The sequence below is a fragment of the Zosterops lateralis genome (genome assembly GCF_965231275.1).
Source record: "Zosterops lateralis genome assembly, chromosome: 1".
Taxonomy (NCBI): domain Eukaryota; kingdom Metazoa; phylum Chordata; class Aves; order Passeriformes; family Zosteropidae; genus Zosterops; species Zosterops lateralis.
Genome location: NC_139762.1, coordinates 131,756,195 through 131,777,882, shown reverse-complemented (window position 1 = coordinate 131,777,882; position 21,688 = coordinate 131,756,195). Strand labels below are relative to the sequence as shown.

The window sequence follows — 21,688 nt, the reverse complement described above, 5'->3', positions numbered from 1 at the left end:
ACCATCTCATTTCATTAGTCTTGGCTATCCAAAACCATACCCTCCATTGTTGCACAGACTGCAAAACCCCTTTCTCACACTTGTTCTGACAGAGCTTCTCTGGACTATAGTCCAGACTGCTCTCTCTGGACAGAGCCAGCAGCAGCCTCTGGCCCTACTCTCATGTGCATGGAAGAAGAAACGTTGTAGGTTTGGGTCAACTCAATTAACAAGTGGGAAAAAATCCATCTCAAATCTTTGACATTTTTTATTGCTCAGAGAAACAGACAGGAGACACTGAAATGCCATGTGGGCAAACACAACATTTAGAAACCTGAAAGCCATTCATCACATGAACAACACATTGTAGATGAATATTAATTTAAAAAAAATAAAAAACATGAAGCTGGAAATACAATCACAAGGGATATTTCTTGAACTAATATCAAGCTTGGTATTTCCTGAACAAATATCAAGGAATAGGGGAACAAAGCTCAGTCAACCCGTTCCAAGTGTTCATTGGACAGCAAGAGTAAAGAAAAACTTCTATGAATTTCTGCAGCTTTTGACTCCTGTAGTTATTTCCTAAATCATGTAAGAGTGTCTATGTTGGATATATTAACATTTTAGACAAATGATCTGGAAAAATATAACAAAACAGAGTAGTGTGTACACTGAGGAGAAGGAGAGGGCCAAGTGACTGAACTGTTTCGACAGGATGTTTTTAGATTAATTTATCATTTATCTGTTAAGAAGTGTTGCTTTCAACAGTAGCTCTTGCACAATGCAAGGTTACTAAAGCTTTCACGTGCCCTACTGTGCAGCAGATAATTAAAGGCATATCTAAAGCAAACTCAAAGCAGGAGTTTTGTATGGAGAGGTGTATCTGGTTAGCATAAGCACTGAGAATGAGGTACAGAGTGAGAGCCCACATGCTAAAATGTCTCCATTTCTGCTGGTACTGAACTGATAAAAACGGAACTAATTAAAACCACACATCTACAGATGGCACAGCCACATCTTTGTTCTGCTTTCAGACATTCTTTGGTTCACCCAGTTAGTTTAATTATCCTGACTAGTTGGTCATAAATCTGACGACTCTGAAGGAGGCATGGTTGAGATGTGGTTCTGTTCCCTGGAAAAACTTCAGGATCATGAACACATAACCACAATTCAGAGAGCCAGCCTGTGCATGTGACCACTGACAGTGATGCCCAGTTCTGTTCACAGTTGTACTGTTCTAAACCCCACCAGGGTCACCCTCACTCATTAATGGACCACAGGAACTCCCTACACTCCTTTGGTCCCATCTGTCAGCAGGAGTAAATATGCTCACATTACAAAGATTTTATTTCCTCTCATACCAGGACTTTGCAGTAGAACTTGTAAGAACTTTAGTTAAGCTATGCAAAGATATCCAAAGCAATACATGAACACCAGGTGAGACTAACTTTGCCTTGTGGATGTCCTACTACAGACTTTTTGTCAGATGGCTCCTTAGTTTAATTTACAGTTTTGGCTCTCAGTAGATCACTGACAAGAAACCTCACAACTGATGAGGTTGGTCACACAGTCATGTTTCCAAGTGTAAATACAATTTTTTGCTGTTTAAACAGATCCAGAACCTAATGGACACTTTAATTACTACATTCACCACAAATGCAACAACCTTAATTTTATTTATCCTGAACACTTTGCTCCACTAGAAATTTTGTATGCACACCTTTTCTGAGGCACACTGTGCACCAACAAACTGAATTGTGTCCATAAGCAGACAGAAGCAAGTAAAGCATAAAAAGGAAATGCCCATGCTAAGCTGCACATTAATAATTGGATATCCCACTGCAAATCAACTTTTCAGTTACCTCTCTGGTCACAGCCTTACTGGCAGGCACATTCTATCACTCAATACAACTGTACTGGACTAGCAAGTGACACAGAGGCTTTGCAACACCAAAAGCAAATGCAATGGAGCAATAGTGACTGTGAGATTTATGTCCATGTTACTCTCAGTTTAGTGTGATATGACATGGTACCAACGTGAGAACATGTTCCTCTTTATGAAGCCAAAAACCATCTGAAATGCAATGCTGCTTCAACTCAGATAAGCATGTCTGCACTGGAAATCTGATAGATTCAACTAATCATGTCCTCAGTCTCTGTTTCAGAATAAACATGAGATGATGTTGACTGATACTTTTTCTGGTATTTTTGCTTGTGTAAGTCCCTTGTTGAATCATCTAAAGACAAGTAACAGCTATAAACTCAGCAAACACTATTCATGTTTAACCATTTAATGAAAAAAACATTAAGTATAAAAAGGTAGAGGGAGACTTTTCAGTGATAAAAATGGGAGGTAGACACCTCAGATTAAGGTGTTTTGAAGGCCATTCACAATCTCCCTTGGCACTTGAGTAATAATTAACTTGTCTAAATTCCAAAAATATGATGATGGTAAAATGATTATGGTCTCTGTTACATCTAAAGATAATAAAATCAGAAAATTAGAGACCATAAGCACATGTGAAAACAATTCCAAAAAGATTTTAGAAAATTGCTTCCATTTCACTTGTGTAAAAAAATGAACAGAATAATTACTGTTGTTTCCCTAAACATCCTACATCACAAGACAGAAGATCAAGAACAAATACCAAATGCTGATGGCCATCTCCTCTGCTCTATCACAGCCTCTTTCTCTACATCACTGTAACACCACTGTACCTCAAATACATCTTTGGGATGTTGTGTAGGCCACACCCAAGAAAAACAATGATAAATTCCAAGAGATGAGAAAGCATTATACAATACTGTAAAACACAAGACAGAAACATTAAAATTTCAAGTGGAAGTTACTGCAAATAAGTGATCTTTAAAAGTTCCTCCTGAAATACTAACTTAATTCAGAACAAATCCTGTGCTGTGTAAAATTTGACATACGTTTGCTAAACATTACACCTCAAAATAACTTAAAAAAAAAGAAAAAAATATTTCAGGTATTTTTAAAGAATTTTAGGGTTGGCAACCTCTCCTGTCAATCAGATGCTCAAACTGTTGCCTCAAAGTCAGTGGTCCATATCTTATCAAAAGCCATAAAATAATTTTTATCTTATTCTAATAACAACAACAGTAAATTTACTTCTGTCTTATTTGCATGTAACTTTCTTTTTAAAGGCCTATGGCTTAGTGTTCACAAATTAAAAAAAAACCCCTATAAATACAGAAAAATAAAGCTTAATAGCACACAATATAAAAAATGACAGGTTTCAAACCCATTACATTGTTCTTGTTGAAAAGTGCACTACAATTATCTGCAGGTCAGAGACGCTTCTATCATGTTCATACTTTCCATGATTAAATCCTTAACAGTTTTTCATCTTCTCAATTAAATGAGAAATCTTTGATCCACCAAGGTTTTGGATGCCAAATTCTTCTGCCCAAGGGTATTACGAATAAACCTAAATAACTAAGAACATTTTGGAAAACATGTATTAATGAAGAAATACTTACACTAGTATGTTTCAGTATCTAATGTAAAATAGTAACTTCAGATTATCTTTAAATAATAAGCAATATGAATTAGGTGCTTAATTTCCTTTAGTATTTTTAAAACATTTTTCACTCCTTTCCACCCTAAATTATGATAGAAGTATGTGAGATTAATTTTAACAGATATTCACGTTTTCTATTGGAAATTATTTGTAACCTCTTCATTCAGGATCACCATGTGAACAAAATTAATTTCTGACAAGTCTATTTGACAAAATAAATAAAAAAACTATTTTATAAGGTCTCAGTATATTTTCTCACTGCACACTGCTGACTGCATTTATTATCTAGTTAACTACTTAAACTGTCATACTGACTCTCATTTAAAAATATTATTTTGTTCTTAAATTAAAATTTACCTCTTGTTGCATATATGTTAGAATAGCTGCTAAAACAAAACTTTGGGAAGCTAAGTCCACAACTGAGAAAAACAGGATATCAAAGATGAGCAGAGTTGTTTCATTGCCATAATAGAGAACATCACTGAAAGAGTGTCCTTCATCTATGGGAAGAGAACATTTTTTAAAAAATTAGTATTTCTGTCAGTTGCAAGCTTGTGGACTTCATCAGTCTGTGCTGTGGAAGCGGATAAGAAAAAGGAAAATCAGATATAGAGCAATTTATGACATTCTGTGGCAACACAGAGATTGTCCTGTCATTCTATTGAAAAACACTACAAACTTTTCACTTACAAAATGGCATCATACTGATGAACACAATAGGTAAAACCCATGTATCAACACACAACTCTATTTACTCCTTGATTCTCAGATTATTGTAAAAAGTTGTTTTAAACCAGAAGCAGATGTAACTTCCTTGTCACTAAAAGCTTTAGTAACTATTAACTCTGGGTCCCAACTCAAAAACTAAAAACATATGCTTAATGCCTTATTTAGGAGGAGGTTCAGAGCTTAGCACTCTTTTTATTTAATGGTTCCCCACAAAATGGGTCTTTTAAGGTGAAAGTACCTTTTTCATAGCCAAAGTACTCTAGGCCATGTATCTACCTCTTTATTTTAAGCACCTCTTTATCTATAAGCACCATTTCTATAAGAGAAAAGAATATGTAAACAATTACAAGAAACATATTCTTTTCCATCTTCCTACTTTTTTGAAAAATGTCCAATACAAGTTTGATTGGAAACTGTGCATTTTCATTATAAATTGTGTATTTCAGTGTCATGAAATCCTGATTTATATCTAAACTTCTGAGAACCGTAGCAGTCTAGACTGTGAAACAATGTATTTCTATCAATGCTTATGATTATAAATTTCATAAATGTGCACATCTGTACATGTGCACATCTGTCACATTCAGCTGCCTTAAATCAAAAACATCACAGTCAAATGACAAATTATAAACAGGATTTCTGTAACCTAAAGAACTTCTCTTAAATACCTCCCTCACAAGCAGTCATTCAATAATCCCTCCTACTGTAAAGTCCATTTCAGATTGTAAATCCTGGGAAAGAAATCTACACAGAAACTAGGATTCTTAAAATAGTACAAATACCACACATCTTTTTACCATTATAAAAAATACTTTTATCTATTGGTTCCATGAACTCCATGCCAAGAATTCGTTCAAGCAGCAACTTATCTTTAACAATATAATCCATTTCTTTATGAACCTGTAAGAAAAAGAAAAACAACACTCCTTGTTTTATGATTTCAAATCTGCTACAAAGTGGAGTACAGCTACTTAGACCTTTATGAATGAAACAAAACCCAGTGGTCTATTCCAAGACAAAAATAAGTACATAACAAAAAAGGATTTGTCATTTTTAAGTGCAGTCTGCACTGCTGGACAGCACTCCAGTTGTTTTTTTTTTTTTGGTGAATGAAGCACTGTTCTGGATTCTATAAAACCTTTAACAACAAATCTTAAAGCACATATGCTTAAAGAATAATTACAGTCCTCTAGGTTTACAATTTCTAGTCTGTACTTAGAATAAATATATTGTCCTTAATGTAGTAATGTCAATATACATACATGATCAATAAAAGAACTGAGAAATTTGTTCATGGCGTTGTAGGCCCTTGTGCTTTGTTCGAAAGTATTTGCAGATGAGTCCAAAAGCCTGGCAGGACCACGTTTCTGAAATGCAACAAGACCAAGACTTTAACAGAAAAAAATCATATTTTAAATAACATTTAAAGAATACAAATATCTCACTTACTTTTGTTAAGGTTTCATGAATCCAGTCATAGTGCAGTCTCATTTTTCTTGAAATGGAAATCTGAAATGTCTGGCCATCTGTGTTTGGTAACAAGCCTCTCTGACTACACAGATTTTCCTATGTGATTAAAGCAATTGTAAATTAACATTATTAATGTCATTCATAGACCCAACAATAGTCAAAAGCTTTTCATTTCCTCTCTTTCATGTATAGATAATACGTAATATCTCTAAATATTTAAATCCACTGAACTCTTGTTCTAGTGCAGTAAGATTTCCTTGGGACATGAAATCTTGACCCCTGCTGTCACAGAGTCATATTTCTTCTTTCACTTCTGTTTGGTTCATCACCTTCTAATAATACATATTCTGATACTTATTCTGAAGATCTTTCTTTTAGGTCTATAATTTCTTCTATATTTGTCTCACTTTGTTTCTTTGTTTTGGATTGCTGACTTTTTTCTTGTGCTTTTCAGGTCGCATTTAATAAATCTCAGAAACCCAAAGAAAATAAAAAATTGACATCTTCATGAATAAAACCCCCTGTTTTTCCCAGAATTATATTAAAATAAGAAATTAGGAAAAAAATTGTAGGAACACATAAGTCAAAAACATTATTACGATTCCTTTGTATTTCAGTCTTTGAGATTTAATTTTCACATGGTTATTTTTTTTCTGTCCACTTAGGACTGAGATAGCAATATCCTTATTTAAGGTACTTTCTTAGTTGTCCCTAAAAAGATATAAGATGTCATGAAATTTAATGCACTCTCTGATCTTGTATTAGACATTTTATATTTGCTTGATCTTCCAGCAAAGATACAACATATGACAAACTAGGAAAAATACTTATGCAAATTCATCTCTATAAAGAATGGGTTGTATCACCATAGTAGAAGAGATGGAATAAAAGATTTGATTGGCAGATTAAAAGTTTCTGTATTAGCTTTTCAGCTCTGTCTCTTTACAAAAGCTTTTTGGTATGCACCTTTTTGAAGGCTGTGACCTTATGAAAAGCTTAAATATTGAAAAGAAGGTTCTTAAATACATGAAAGACACTTTTTAGAGAAACAGTTATATCCTGTTTATATCCTTGAAATGTGAAGAAGTGACAAGACAAAATAGTGAAGAAAAAGAAAGATGAAGAGCTAGTTACAAGAACTACTGAGTCATATATTTACATACCAACAGTTTTAAGGAACTTGGTTCAATGTTACAGTGCACAACTGCAGATCCATAATGCAAAGGTGTGTGGTCTTCATATAACATAAATAATTGAGAAGGTATAAACTCGAATACTTTTACTTACTGCTTCTCTCTTCAGGTTCATATTCATTTCTTCCATACTGGTATCTGCATGTCCATGCACTGAGCGACCGTGGATATAATGACCAAAGCAGTTGTGTGACAAGAGAAACACTGAAATCTAAGAGGTGGAGAAAGAGAGAACACTAATCAACAACTATAATTTTATTTTTGATCTTCTGAATTCATAGTGAAGATCAGTCAGATCAGCCAGCCACAAATACAGAGTAGGCAGTTACTGAAAAAAATATGGGAGAAAAATATTTAGCAACTCTTTTACTAATTAGTTATATCTATATGTAAATTGAAACACATACCAGCTTCAAGTTTAGTTTATCAACAGCAAGGATTTGCTGCTGCTTAATTCCATTGAGCCAAGAAGTTAAAGCTACTAGATTTTATTTTGATTCAAATGTTATTTCTCTGCTACATAATACATATGCATGATTCCAGCTGAACTCCTAAAAGACTGTATTTAACAGAACTTCATTCAGTATGATACAATACTTATATATCACATAAACTCCAAAACTAATTCTTTTCTACAACCCAGGTACTACATGGATGTTTCACAGAAGAGGAATAACCATGGCTGGAAAGATTGATAAAAGAGGTAAATTGGTATTTTTAAGAAGTTCTGGACAAATGAGGTAATCCAATCTGTTCTGACTGCACTCCTCTTTGATTAAAAGGCAATTCCTGCAGTACAAAGCTTCAAAAATCATATGTAAAGATGAGAAACTTCAGAAGTGAGTAAGAGAAAAGCATGCAAAAGGTGATAATTGTTAAGAGGGACAAAATGAAGTTCAGCAGTTGAGGAATAAGCACAAGTCACAAGGACTAAACACAAACCAGTAAACAGAATGGCAGTAAATGGTTCCAATAATTTCTGTTATAACTTGTTATTTTTGAATTCTGTATCAGCACATGTAATGAATTTAAAATGAAAAAAAAAAAGAAAAACAACTAAAAAACTTAAAAATCAGATGTCTAAAAGAACATATTGATATCTATGTTTCTGAAATCATTTTCCAATTAAAGTTTAACTGAAATCTTGCAGAGTTCACCAATAAAATGAGCTGAAGGAAACATCAGCTTTGGCTGTTGGATAGTAATCTAAATTAAATTAATAAATATTATTTTATATTCTTAAAACTATTTTATGTACTATTCTTTTTAAAGTGCCACACTACAAGTGAGACAAAGAAATACTTACATTGCTCACGCAACACAAATCAACAAATTGGCTTATCTTATCTTCAACAAATCTTTCATAAATCACAGCAAAAAATATAACCTGAAATAAAATTTTCTTTTATTAGTTCATCAGATTTGACATTATTAAGCAATTAATTGCACCAGTTAACACCCACAAATAACAGACTCCTGCAGTGGCCACCATTGCATTGGACTTAATGAAACGGGATTGACCTACTACTTCCTTTAAGAAGTAAAGTTGTAGTAAGAACCTGCTTTTTATTTTGAACTTGTCAGATGCTTCAAAGTTGTTTAAAATAAAACAAAGCATTTGCATAAATTCACATCTTTGAGAGGATTAAAATTCTGATTCTAAAGTCAGATGTCTCATATCTCAGAAGATTCATTTTGAGTCCCAAAGGTATACTAGCTAAAACAACATAACAATGAAGAACCTACCCCATGCTATGATAAGCAGTTTGGACAGTCTAGTGATTTATTCTAGCTTCCAAGAACCAGCCTGAAAATGGTAATTCAGGATGCGACATGTTTCACATACTTGTAGGATGGCAATGGCTATCCAGAGTGCAGCAGACACACCAAATCTTAAAATGCGGCTCCAAGGAGCTACATAGCTCTCACTGCTTCTTGTAAGACTGGAAGAAGCATCCATTAAAGCCAGGTTTGAAAATCCCACCACCTGAAGAGATAAGGTCAATATAACAACAGGTGAGAATGAATAGTATTAATTAGCATCCTGTTGTTTCCATCATATTGAATTCTGTATCAGCATCATTGAATTCTATATCAGCACGTGTAACGAATTTAAAATGAAACAGGAAGTTAACAGGAAGTTAAGAAAAAATAATGAAAAATAGACCTGGGAATAGCAGCCTTCTCACTATGACAGAGCTCAGTTGTGTGATCCAGTGCTTTTACTGAGGAGCATAACTAAAACACAACCTGTACATATATGGGTTGATAGGTAAATTAAAATACATGCAGCTAAAAGTCAATATTGGCCTTTACTGAAAAACTCCAAAAGATTCTACTGCTGTACTGCATAGGGATATAACTTCTGCCAAATTTCAGCTCTTTGGTCCTATTCCACTGTTAAAGCAAATTTTCATGTATTTTGCAACTCTTAAAGGCTGATTTCTTTTCTTTTTATTGAACAGAAATATATTTCCTCCACCCTCTCTATTATTTAATCTATTTTAAATAAAAAGTCTAAAAAAAGTTCCAAAGTAAAAAAAAGATGAGAGGAACACTTGTGTTGAAACACTTAAGAGGTGAAAAACTAGCTAAAATCTTTCAAAACAGAAGTTGCACCAAAACAGACTTGTGGTGGGCTGACCATTTCCTCTTCTCCCAGTGCTTTTTACTTGGGAGAAGAGACACCCACCTCACTACACCCTCATTTCAGGTAGCTGCAGTGTGCAGTAAGAATAGGTGCTCTCTTTTCTCCCTCTTTTGTAATATTGCACCTAAATTGGTCCTGGCCTGTATTTAGCAACAGCAAAAATGCTCACATAGTAAATGAAGAAAGTTTCAGGACTTTCATTATTTAATTTAAAGGAAAAATTTAAAAAGAACTATAAAATTGAATGAAAGCGTTAAAATATGTATAAGAACCTCACAAAAACAACTATATGCCACACACTTTAAGAATACTTCACAAGATAGAAAAAATTACTAAACTGCAAAAGAAACAAGCCCAAACATTTTTTAAAAGCTAAAGAACAATTTCTTACATATCCTGGGGCTGTAACTGATGAAGGCATACTGCCATCCGAAACAGAACTGGCACATTTTATTTCCTGCATTATGAAAGGGCACTGCAGCAAATTAGCAGGAAGGAAACTCAGTTCAGACAAATATGAAATAAAAAATAAAGCTGTAGACTGTGGCAGGAGGGTGCTAGTAGGCAAATAAAGAATCGAGTGTGTACACAGATTTATCAGTCCCTCAAGCCCTTTAAGGTAACTCATTACCTTAAAAAAAAAACCCAAACAAAACTAACAGAGATCTCTAAGACAATTAAAGGTTGGATTATTTTTAAGGTCTTCCTTAATGAAATATTGCAATGACCTATACATACACATAAATTAAAAAATGCATTAAAATAATTATTTTACTAAGTTACATGTTTTCAAGTGAATTTAAAGGTGATTTGCTATTACCACACAGAATGAAAAGGATTAAACATCAGACCCTTATGTTACACTCTGGTTGTGAATTATAAATACTAACAATAACAACAGTAATAATTATAATAGTAATATTACCTCCAGAAAAAAAAGAACTGCAAGCACTTGAAAGAGAGGATTTATTTTCCTCACTGTCTGAATTTCATTCCATTCATTTGCTATAAAATATGTCCTCCATATGCTCACAGATGCAGCAGCACTTTTAATAACACCATCACCTAAAAAGAGTACATACAGTAAAGCTCTAAAATTTAATATCTGAATATCACCAGATTTCAGTAATATCTGAATTTCACCAAAGCTTATACAAAAAAAGCATAGTTTGAATTACCTTCAACTGCTTTAAGAACTTTGCCCTTAGGTCTTTCCCAGTCAATGAAAAAAATATCAATAGCAAGTTGTGAAACCAGCAAGTGTAAAAACTGCAGAGCCTAAGAGAGAAAAGTAAGGACAGAAACAGCATATACACAAAAATGGAGGAATAGTCATTGTATGGATTATTCATTAAACATAACGAGCAACAGCCTGATTATACATGAGACTGCAACTTTATTACCAACTTTTGATAATCTTTTGTTCGTTTAAAAGCTTGGAATAATGGTAAGTCATGTGACAATGTCCAAAATTATGAAGAAAATACAGGAAAGTAACAAATTAAAAAAAACATTTCCCCATAAAATACTAACTTGCACTACGAGTTCCAATTCAATATAATACCCAGAATTTATATAATATTTCTATGTGCCATGAAGACAGAACAGCGATCTCAGAATTCTACATATTTGAATGTAGAATGTAGACAGATTTGGATCTGTCTTCTTTCTAATCAGTAACTCACAGCACTTACACTCTGCTTTAAACTGAAGTACTTGCTTTCTTGATAGGACGCTATTTTATTTGGGTTTCTTTATACCTTTATCCTTGAAAGAATGATTTTTCAGTCTTTCTTTCATGACCTTCTTGAGACATTTATTTTCCTATAAAGACTCCACAAAATAAGTTTCTATGGAAAAATTACTTAATTCTTAGAAGAACATAACTATTAGGACATAACATCTACACACTACTAACCAATAACTGCACAAGATATTTAAAAACAAGCCTACTAAAAATATACAGAAGCATGCTGACACGTATTTTATGATGAGGAAAAAATTATTTACCTTTAAACTAAATGCACATGCTATGTATGTAACAAAATCTTCTTCTTGAGATGGAAGAGGTAAAAGGACAGATACAAACTGTTGAGCCTATAATTGAGAAGTTACATTGAAACAGTACAGCTGGCATACATGACAACATAATAAATGCTTAAGTGTGAGTAAGCTTTTCCAGAAAAACATCAATGAATGTGTAAAATATTTTAAGTGACTAATAAGCAGACTGCAAGTAAAACAAACCCTAAGGAAGAGAAACAGCCAAACACAAAATTTAAGCACACAAATCAGAATATTATATTTAAACTTGCCTCAACAGTCTGACAAGAAAAAGAAAAGAAAAAAAGAAGAAAAAAGAAAATTATTGTCTATGCAAAAATATATTTAATATTACTAGCTTTTTATACATCCAAATCTGGAAAATCACTTACTTTGAAGAATACGAGCCAATAAATCCCTGTGCCCACTGTGATGATAAAGAAAACGTTGGCAAGATCTCCAGCATAGAACAGTAAGAACTTGAAAAATGTCTGCAATTATAAAAACATGCTGTAGACATCCATAAAGATAATTAAGTAATGCATATGTTCATAATACATTCATATAAAATGTTATGTAGCTCACATAGGAAACTCTAGTACTGAAAAGTAGCCCTGAACAAAAGCTTCCCCTGTGGTTATATATTTATGGTACATTCACTAGCTGAAACTCCTACATGCTGGTCTTTGTTCAAAGAAGAATTAATCTGAAAACCAAGTCCATTCACTGATCAGAACAGCCCTGTAAATACCTTTATTTTTAGAGCAGCATTTCCTGAATGACAGTATCAGGATCAAAAAGAATGCCAAAAACCTACTTTCCCAAGTGAGCCTAACTCTGGGGCACAGCTCTATGCAGCTAGGCTAGAAATTATTTCAGATACCTCAAGAAAATTAATCATTACAATCACAGGGAATGACAGCAAAGGTGCCCTTAAATATCTCATTTCAGTTTGCCAGCTGTTCATACCTGCAAGTCAATTATAGAGCTTCCTGTCCGCCTCTTCCAGCCTGCGGTCTTGAGAAGGGACCATAACACTGCCAGTCCACCCAACACACCCAATGCGATCTGAAAATAACAAAAAAATCATTTGCAGATATTTTTAAAACACAAAAAATAGAAGTAAATCATTCTATCAAGAAATTAAAGGGAATTACAACTTACATCAGTCTGAATCTGAGCCTCTGACTGGTTCATCTCATAGCTGACTGCGAAAGAAACCTGAATATTAAAATACAAAAAGTAATTATGTATAGAAATTCTGAAGTGCTACAACCATTACAGACAGTGGTAATTTTCAGTTTTAGTTGGTGGGAATGCCCATCTATGGCTACCATACAAGTACTACATACATCTTTTTTTACTGCATCTGACCTGGTGAGATCTGGTGCCAGGCTCAGTACCAGCATGTACTGTGCTACTCTTCCTGCAGATTTTACCAGCAGTAATGCTAGGATGGGTGCTTGCCATCTTCAAATTACCAGCTATACTTAATTTAATTCTTTCAAATGTGCATGATTTTGTTCCTACAGAAAGGAGACACTGAATGTTTGATACTTTCCCTTTTATCAGTGACTAAAGGTAACCTTGATGTAATTACACCAACATGCAAAATCATATCGTAAGCTTTCACAGCTCAGATACTAGGGTTTTTTTCAGCTTGAATGAAATAAAAATAGTCATGCAGCATCAAAATTGTTGCCTCTAGCTTAAATTTAACCTAAGACCTCTTATGACTTTGGTCTGAAAGATTTGTACATGGCAGAGAAAATGTTTGGCTTTGTTTATAATATTCTAGCCTGAAGTCTTTCTCACTGCACAGCTAAATTTAACATAGGCATGATAATAAAGAGTATTTTTAATTAAGTTTAAAAGAAGTATCATCTCCCCCCCAAACAATCTCTCCTTCCCTACACGTTGTCTTCCCCAAACATTTGTTCCTGTCAGACCTCCTTCTATCACTGCACTTGGACTTAAGTCTAAATATCCTCAGTTACTACAAGCTCAGTGTTTACAGAAACTGGAAATAAAATTCAATGTATATTTTTAGTTGCATAGAATTTGTTAAATGCAACAAGACATCCAAAACTGACAATACCCAAATAGATATCATACAGTGGTAAGGATGAAATAATATGAAAATTGAGGAACTGAAAACAGTTGTTCCTACCATCACTATTTGTATGAATTACTTTCTAGATACAGCGCTGTCTCAGCAGTTAAATAAAGACATCACTTAGGAAGGAAAAAAAAAAAGTCTTGATTTTTCTATCGTTCTAATTCTTTTACTTTCATGCAACTAATACGGAACTCAGAGAATTCTTCTAGTATCACATATTTCTTCTAGCCAGATGTTTATTTGTACTAGAAGTCTGAACAGTTGAAAGCTGACAAGCAGAAAATGCTAATATTAATTTTTTTTTATTCTATCATCCTAAGATCGTAATTTTTACTTTTTAGTGCAGTGTGATCTAACACACAAACAAGACAGAATAATGGGGCAACTGAGCTGCTGCCCATGAAGGCAGGCAAAAGGGAAAGTAGTAAATGGCCCTTCTGCATCTGCTATAGCAGAATTTGGTGGTTTTCAGTACAGAAAGATGAAACACTAAAGGATGTTTTATATATATTACCAATATTGTAACTTAAACTGTAAGTGACCTGAAATCTTTGTATCATCACAACCTCCTCTTAATGCATTGTTCTAAATAAAAATACTAATTCCTTGCATAAATTGTTTGCAGTGCTGCATGGAGTCCTTTATCTGTTATTTTATGTGTTATAATTTTATTTGAACTATAGTCCAATTCAGCATTTTAAAACCAACTTTAAATTTGAAGTGTTTTAAGTTAAAAGAGACTGAAAATAAATTGAAAAGACAATTCTTTTAACTGATTCGCTTTAGAAGGTTTTAGTGAAAACTTGTAACTTCAAAACTGACCAGAACTAGAAACTGCTTATTAGATTTTTATAACCCACTACCAAAACCCGTAATTCCAATAGAACTAAAAGTATAATTAACGTAGCACAAAGATCTCACCATCACACTCTGGGTTTCAGGGTTTTGGATAAGCACATCTGTGTAAGCAACAGTAATTAGAGGAGGGTAGATAGTTCCTCTCTGTGTATGGGATACCAGACGAATACTGCAGAAATAGAGTATGATTTTTAATTAAAAAAAACCAAAAATGGATGAGTGCTTGGAAAGCAATCATTGAAACTTGTACTTACAAGAAAATACTAAATGAACAGAACCACCTGATAAATAAAATGGGAATTTCTAACCCAATGACATGGCACTTCACATTTTAAAAGCAACTGGAATGCACAAAGGCATATACAGAAATATATAAAAACAAATTATGGGAAGAATTGTTTACTTGTAAGAAAATATCTGAATCAGTCTTTACCTGTCTGTATCTTACAGGAGGACATCACATAAAGAAGGAGAAAAAAAGTTTCTTCCAAAATACATTCCAGCTAAGATAAGCAATCAGTTATGACCCTGACAGGCAGTCTCACAATTTTAGTTAAATGACTACAAGCCTATCCTGGACTCTACAACAGAATAGGCAATGGACTGTAAAAATACTGCAAAAAAGAGTATGGAGTATGAAATAAGATCCTTATATAGTCACTAACACATGCTGAAAAAGAATTAACAGAGGAGCTTTTAGGTTTTTCAGACAACACCTGCTGTTAAGAGGTGATTGAATAATACCTGTTAACTTGTATTATGCAAACATGGTCTGATCCTTGTACCTGGAAGGGAATCATGGTCATTTTAATTCCCACAAGTCAATGTTGTTTTCTTTCACTCACTATGGAAATTTATACCATTTCCAAATATGCAATGGATAAAGCATATTACATATTACACGTATTAGAAAATACACAACAAAACAACTTTAAGACAATAAAATGCAGACTGTACAACATTGGCTTTATTTTCTATGTGCTATATAGTATATGAGTTAATCACCTTATTGTTATTTTGCTGGCAATCCGAATTACCCTTGGAGGTTTTCCCAAGTCATTCTCTATTCCACTAAGTGCATCCACCAAAAAAAATCGACGAGTCAAAAGCCAGTTGTTCATATTACTGCCTAGTAAAAAACATGACAGTTTTAAACATGTCTTATTCAACACATAAAAAGGATGAAATGTATTAGGAACAACACATATAATTGTACAACACATAGTAACTATTGAAGATATAAAATTATTTATTTTCAACTTATACAAATATATAATGAAAGGAGATTATTTTATTTGTGCATATTACTGACTGGAATGGTGTATGCAACCAAAGCTTGCACTTAAAATATCAGAACTTGCCCACAAATACTAATTTTTTTGAATGGAAAAAAATTATGGTGTGTTGTGGTATCTTTCAACACAACTCAGTAACAGTAATTAATATAGATTATTTCTATTTGAAGTTTTCAGATTGTTTATAAATCCATAGAGATGTTACTATCACAATCTTACCTTGATTAACAAACTTTTCGTTATATTGAAGATTCAAATTTAAAACTGGCACGGCCCAAAGATATTGCTGTCCATTGCCATCATTGTATTCAAGGAACAGGTCATAAAAGACTGGATTAGCAAAATCCAATAAAATCTTAGAAACTGAAATTTTGCACTATGAGAAAAAAAAAGTGAAAATAAAAAGATCACTTTAAAGATTTAGTTATTTGGTCAAGCTGTGGATTCCTCCCCTACAAAATCATTGTGGAGTCTGTCACACTTCTTCAGAAAAGAGTGAATCACAGAGTCATCACGGTATTGCATGAACCTCCTTTTCTCCAGGCTAAACACCCTCAGCTCCCTCAGCTGTTCCTCACAGGATTGTGCTCCAGACCCTTCAACAGCTCTGTTGCCCCTCTCTCCATACCCCAGCACCTCCATGTCCTTTTTAGTGAGAGGCCCAGAACTGGACACAGCACTTGAGATGTGGCCTCACTGGTGCCCAGTCCAGGGGGAAAATCCCTGCCCTGGTCCTGCTGGCCACACTAGTGCTGATCCAGGCCAGGATGTCACTGGCCTTCTTGGCCACCTGGGCACAGCTGGCTCATGTTTGACCACCTGTCAACCAGAAACCACAGGTCTTCTTCTGCTGGGCAGCCTTCCAGCCACTCTTCCCCAAGTCTGAGTGCTGCATGAGGTGATTGTGACCCACGTGCAGGACCTGGCACTTGGCCTTGTCACCTCACACACTTGGCCTCAGCCTGTCCATCTGGTCTGTCCAGATCCCTCTGCAGAGCCTTCCTGCCCTCTGGCAGATCAACACTCCCACCCAATCTGGTGTCATGTGCAAACTTGCTGAGGGGTGCTCTTGATTGCTTTGTCAAGATCATTGTGAAAGATGTTAAAAAGGACCAGTCCCAGTACTGAGCCCTGGGGAACACCACCAGTGACCAGCTGGATTTAGTTCCATTCACCACTCTCTGAGCCTGACATCCAACCACTTTTTCACCCCATAAAGAGTGCACCTGTCCAAGCCATCAGCAGAGAGCTTCTTGAGAATACTGTGGGAAACAGTGTCAAATGCTTTACTGAAGTACTGATAGACAAGGTATTCCAGCTATCTGCAAGCAATTACAAAGTACTAATGATTTTATGCAAAGTTCTTGGAAATGATTGCAGTTAACTGGAATGACTAATGTGGAGAATTAAGCTCTTAAAATTTTTCAACATATTTGGAAAAAATATCCTAGCAAACCTCACAGACACAAAATTTGAAACAGTGTAAACATTAAAGTCAAGAAACATAAATGCTGAAGTCATGGAGTACTGCATCTGGCTCTGGGCACACCAGTACAAGAGAGAAATTAAACTACCTGATACAGTCCAGCACAGGCCACTATGGTGAGGAAGTGACTGAAGCATCTCTGTCTGCTACAAGGAAGAGCTGAGACTCTTGCCTGGAGATAGGAAGGCTCAGGGGGATCTTACAAATGTGTACAAATACTGTACAAGGGAGGGTGTAAGAGACAGACCCAGAGTCTTTTCAGCAGTGCCCAGTGACAAGACCAGAGGCAATAGGCATAAACTGAAGCAGGAGGTTCCCTCTGAGCATCAGAAGACAGGTTTTCACTGACACAGGTTGCCCAGGGAGGCTGTGGCATCTCACTCCCTGGGGATAAAAACCCATGTGGACACGGTCCTAAGCAACCTGCTCTACATGGCCCTGCTTGTCTTGTGGACAAGACAGCCTCCTGAGGACTCTGACTACCTCAACCTTCACACAAAGTGATTGTGTGAAGAAATTAGATGTGAAAGCAGGTAACTTTTTGCAAATGCAAAGATCCACACACCTTTAAATACTCATATAATTTGTCAACCATGTTTTCTCCAAAGCCATATGGAAAAAAAAAAGTAATGCATACAGTGGATGAAAATTATATTAAAAAATACTCAGTAAGTTACTGATGTATCCATTTAAACAAGATTAACTGTAATTAATACTTAACAACAGGTAATACAGACTCAATATCAAATACTCAAGATTTTAAAAAGAAAAAAGCCCCAAACTCAACTAGTTCAATGATCCTAAATAGAACATATTTTCATTCTGTCTGAAATGCTGAAATATGGATTAAACGATATTAAGCAATATGGAAGAGTAAAAATATTTAACGAAGATTTGTCAATGTTATTTGGTAAACATTTTAAATTTCCCAGAGTAAGCTTTGACAGCTATTACCTTTTAAGACTTTCACACCACCTAAATAACAGCCAAAGTTCTGTGTTTTTACACTTCAACACAAAATATGGGAAATGGTTTTCAATGTTAGATGAGTTAATAAACAATAGTAATATATAGGTATGAGTGGGATTCTGCCCAATCACTTGACGACCTCACGGGAACTTTCTAGACCAGGGTGAGGCCTCGAAGTGACAGACAGGACCTGGGGGTTACATAACAAATGACTGACAAAACTGTAACCTGGGGGAAACCACAAAGGAAGAAACTCAGGGGGGTACATGGAATGAACCATTAACATACACAGAACAATGTAAGAGCGAACCATAAATCCATACATTAACTGATAAAATTAAAAACACACCACTACAATGTAGTTAAATAATTTCAAAAACCCCACACTTATTTCACTCAATTTCCCAAGAAAGAACTCCATGTTGCAGCTTATGCCTAAACTCCAAATGTTCTTCAACACACACTGAATAACTAATGACATATAAGGCAGCTTGATTCAAAATTCAAAATATCATTTTTTATCATACTTACACTTTGTTGGTAAGTTGTTCCAAAAACATAAGCTGCATTCAATTTAGTTTGGGTGTCAGGACAAAGCTGAATAAAACAGTTATAATTAGGTTAATTCAAATGTATTGTCTTCTCATGTGAAAAATATTTACAAGCACTTATGTGTTCAGTTCTCACAAAAGATATTTTGTTCTATTTTTTAATAAGGATTTATTTTCTAGTAAACACGATTATTTATTTCACAAATATTGATGTTCTTAAAATGCTGATTAGCCTATTCATAGTTGCATAATATTTTTTCAGTTCCATCACTGAAATTTGTGGACAGCAGCATCCAAACAGGCAAGAATAATCTTTCTGTGGACTGAATGTTTAATGCACTGTGCTGTTAAAGCTCAATCAGTGGCTTGTGCTAAATTCAAGAATCCCATAAGAAAAGAAGTCCACATTCATACAGCCCTGTTTCTCTTAAGCTGGCATTCTCAGCGAATCAAAGTTATACCAAGTAACAGTTTTTTTTTTCTTTTTTTTTAATACAACACTTATATTTTCAGCAAAGGACAGCAGATTCAGCTGAATCCATTAAAAAATGGTCCAAAGTCTAACTAAATGAGCACAGCATTTAGTGGAGGGCAGAGTCATTTTCCCAAAATGAGAAACAAATCTAAATTTGCATAAGCCACAATTCTATTAGTGTGAAACTGAAATTCCGGGAATTGCTACAATTATGCATTGAGACCACTTTAGCACAATCTATTACATTAAAGCAGGCTTTAAATGGAAAAGCTATTCCTTTCCCATTGGTTCTTCTTAGTTGTTAAAAGCTTTGTCCTAGAGGATAAATGTGCCCAAATAAACCTAAACTTGTATGTCAGAATATATAATTTTCTATGCATAGTAACTGTCTTAGTAACCTGTTCTCTTAAAAATTAGTTTTCCTTAAAACTGGAGACACAGACACAAGATGGCTCATCCTGAGGCAATAACAAAATAAATCCAGAATGTCAGCTGATCTTCTGTAGACACTGGAATGCTTGAAGTGACGTGCTCCAACAGAAAAGGAACCAAGAATTCCCAATCGTTCTTACTAGTGATCCTATTGTTGTCTGCCTAGGGAAATACTGAGAGTGCCTAAATCACCACTGGACTGCTAAACAAATTCTATTCTCTAACATGTTGCAGCTGACAATTGTTCTCTCTGATAGACTACTGCACTTTCTAATTGCTGCTTACTTGCATTTTTCACAGCCTAACTACACAGCGTGGTACTGCTGAAGTAAAATGTTTGTGTCCCTGAAATCTGAGGGTTTAATGTCCAAGGGTACTTCCAGCCAGTATTCCCCCTTTCTATGTAAAGTCTCTCACCACGTATTTATAACTTTCTGTTATGAAAGAGGCATGTGCTGGTCATAGTGTACATTTTATATTTAAAACCAAAAGAAATAACCATGCAAAAAAATCCCAAGACAATGCTAAGAAAATGGTGTAGGATCAGCTTTCCTACCTCCCTTGACAGTGACATAACCGCTGATTTGATTGTCACCCCCATGATGTGTGCAAATAAGTGACAGCATCTAATAGGGACACACTCATAGCATCATCTATAAACACATGTGGACAAAGAGCTAAAGAATACATTTTTATCAACAAGAAAAAGAGGTTTAATAAGAAACTACACACATGAGCAACTGTGCTGAATGGAAGACAGAGATGGTTGGTTCTAAATGACTAACACTATTTTTCAGAGCTCTCCAATATGCCAAATTTATACTGGTCCAAAGGATGAAGACAGTGTTGATGAATTTATACTTCTGATTTTGTAGAGATCATTGTGAGCAAGAATAAAGGGCTATTTTCCCTAACCTAGCTCTACAGTTATGAACTGTCATTAGTGTAATAACCAAACTCTTGGCTTTTGCTTTAATTTGGCTAAAGGCACTCAGAACATTGTGCTATCAAGAAAAGGTAACTAAAATTAAACATACCTGTAAGATACCTCCTTCCAAACTTTGCCACTTAAGAAAGTTTCCTGCTGCATCAAATGAGGCTGCAATAAATTTCAGCTTTACATCCTGTTGATGAAAAAAAGATAAAGACCAATGAAACTGCCCTGAAGTAGACATTCACATTTTAGAGACTGCTGTCTAATTGTTTGATGATTCCTAAAACTTTCAGCACAATCCTTCATTTTTTTGCCCTTTTGATTTTGTTTTTAATCTTGGGTTTGACAGTTCACTTTTTAAAAAAAAACATACCATTCTTCTGCAGCTTCACTAGTGACACGGAAAAAATTCCAAAGGAACTTCTAAACATGTAGACATGCCTTAAACTTATCAGAGATCTATGCAGATTTCTAATGTATACTATGCTGGAATGTAGAGGGTTTCCAGAACCTTCAGTGTTAGGAGGAATAACAAGTATTTTAGTTATTAAAACAACTGCCACATTGCAATATTGTTTAACTTAAAACATAGCCTTGTAGAATATGGCTGAAAAAGGCTATTATTTTATTTTTGAGTCAATAAGAAAACTCTAGATAAATTTGGCAGTATAACTGACAAACAGGTTATCACTAGTACTATTTTCTGTGACTAGCTGAACAGCTGAACTTGAATAACTTATTCCAGCTATTCTATTTTTACAGTGAATTTGGAAAAATAAATCACTTTACTCTTAGATTTACTATCTGATTTCTTCATAAAAATGTGTCAATTAACAAGCTATTTAAGCAGTCCATCCCTCCCAGAGATGGATATCTGGCTTGCTTAACATTAAAATTATTTTTTCACTTTTTTTTTTTCCCCTAATTCACAGCAGAAAGAAAAAAAGGCTGGAGGAA

The 21,688-nt window shown here is 34.7% G+C and overlaps 1 protein-coding gene across 1 annotated transcript in view; it reads right to left on the bottom strand.

Annotated features, from left to right (window-relative positions):
- Positions 1–205: 205 nt before the first annotated feature.
- Positions 206–21,688, bottom strand: part of TMEM67 (transmembrane protein 67) — a 30,345-nt gene continuing 8,862 nt past the window's right edge. The window contains exons 9-27 of the mRNA XM_083872017.1: positions 20,835–20,921; positions 18,871–18,936; positions 16,104–16,260; positions 15,595–15,718; positions 14,653–14,758; positions 12,777–12,833; positions 12,582–12,680; positions 12,005–12,103; positions 11,580–11,666; positions 10,748–10,847; positions 10,495–10,634; positions 8,766–8,906; positions 8,226–8,306; positions 7,014–7,130; positions 5,706–5,822; positions 5,519–5,623; positions 5,054–5,156; positions 3,885–4,027; positions 206–3,442 (exon numbers count right to left, since the gene is read on the bottom strand). Coding sequence (XP_083728143.1) covers positions 3,362–3,442; positions 3,885–4,027; positions 5,054–5,156; positions 5,519–5,623; positions 5,706–5,822; positions 7,014–7,130; positions 8,226–8,306; positions 8,766–8,906; positions 10,495–10,634; positions 10,748–10,847; positions 11,580–11,666; positions 12,005–12,103; positions 12,582–12,680; positions 12,777–12,833; positions 14,653–14,758; positions 15,595–15,718; positions 16,104–16,260; positions 18,871–18,936; positions 20,835–20,921 — 2,010 coding nt within the window. The 3' untranslated portion in view covers positions 206–3,361. The remainder of the gene's footprint in view (positions 3,443–3,884; positions 4,028–5,053; positions 5,157–5,518; positions 5,624–5,705; positions 5,823–7,013; positions 7,131–8,225; positions 8,307–8,765; positions 8,907–10,494; positions 10,635–10,747; positions 10,848–11,579; positions 11,667–12,004; positions 12,104–12,581; positions 12,681–12,776; positions 12,834–14,652; positions 14,759–15,594; positions 15,719–16,103; positions 16,261–18,870; positions 18,937–20,834; positions 20,922–21,688) is intronic.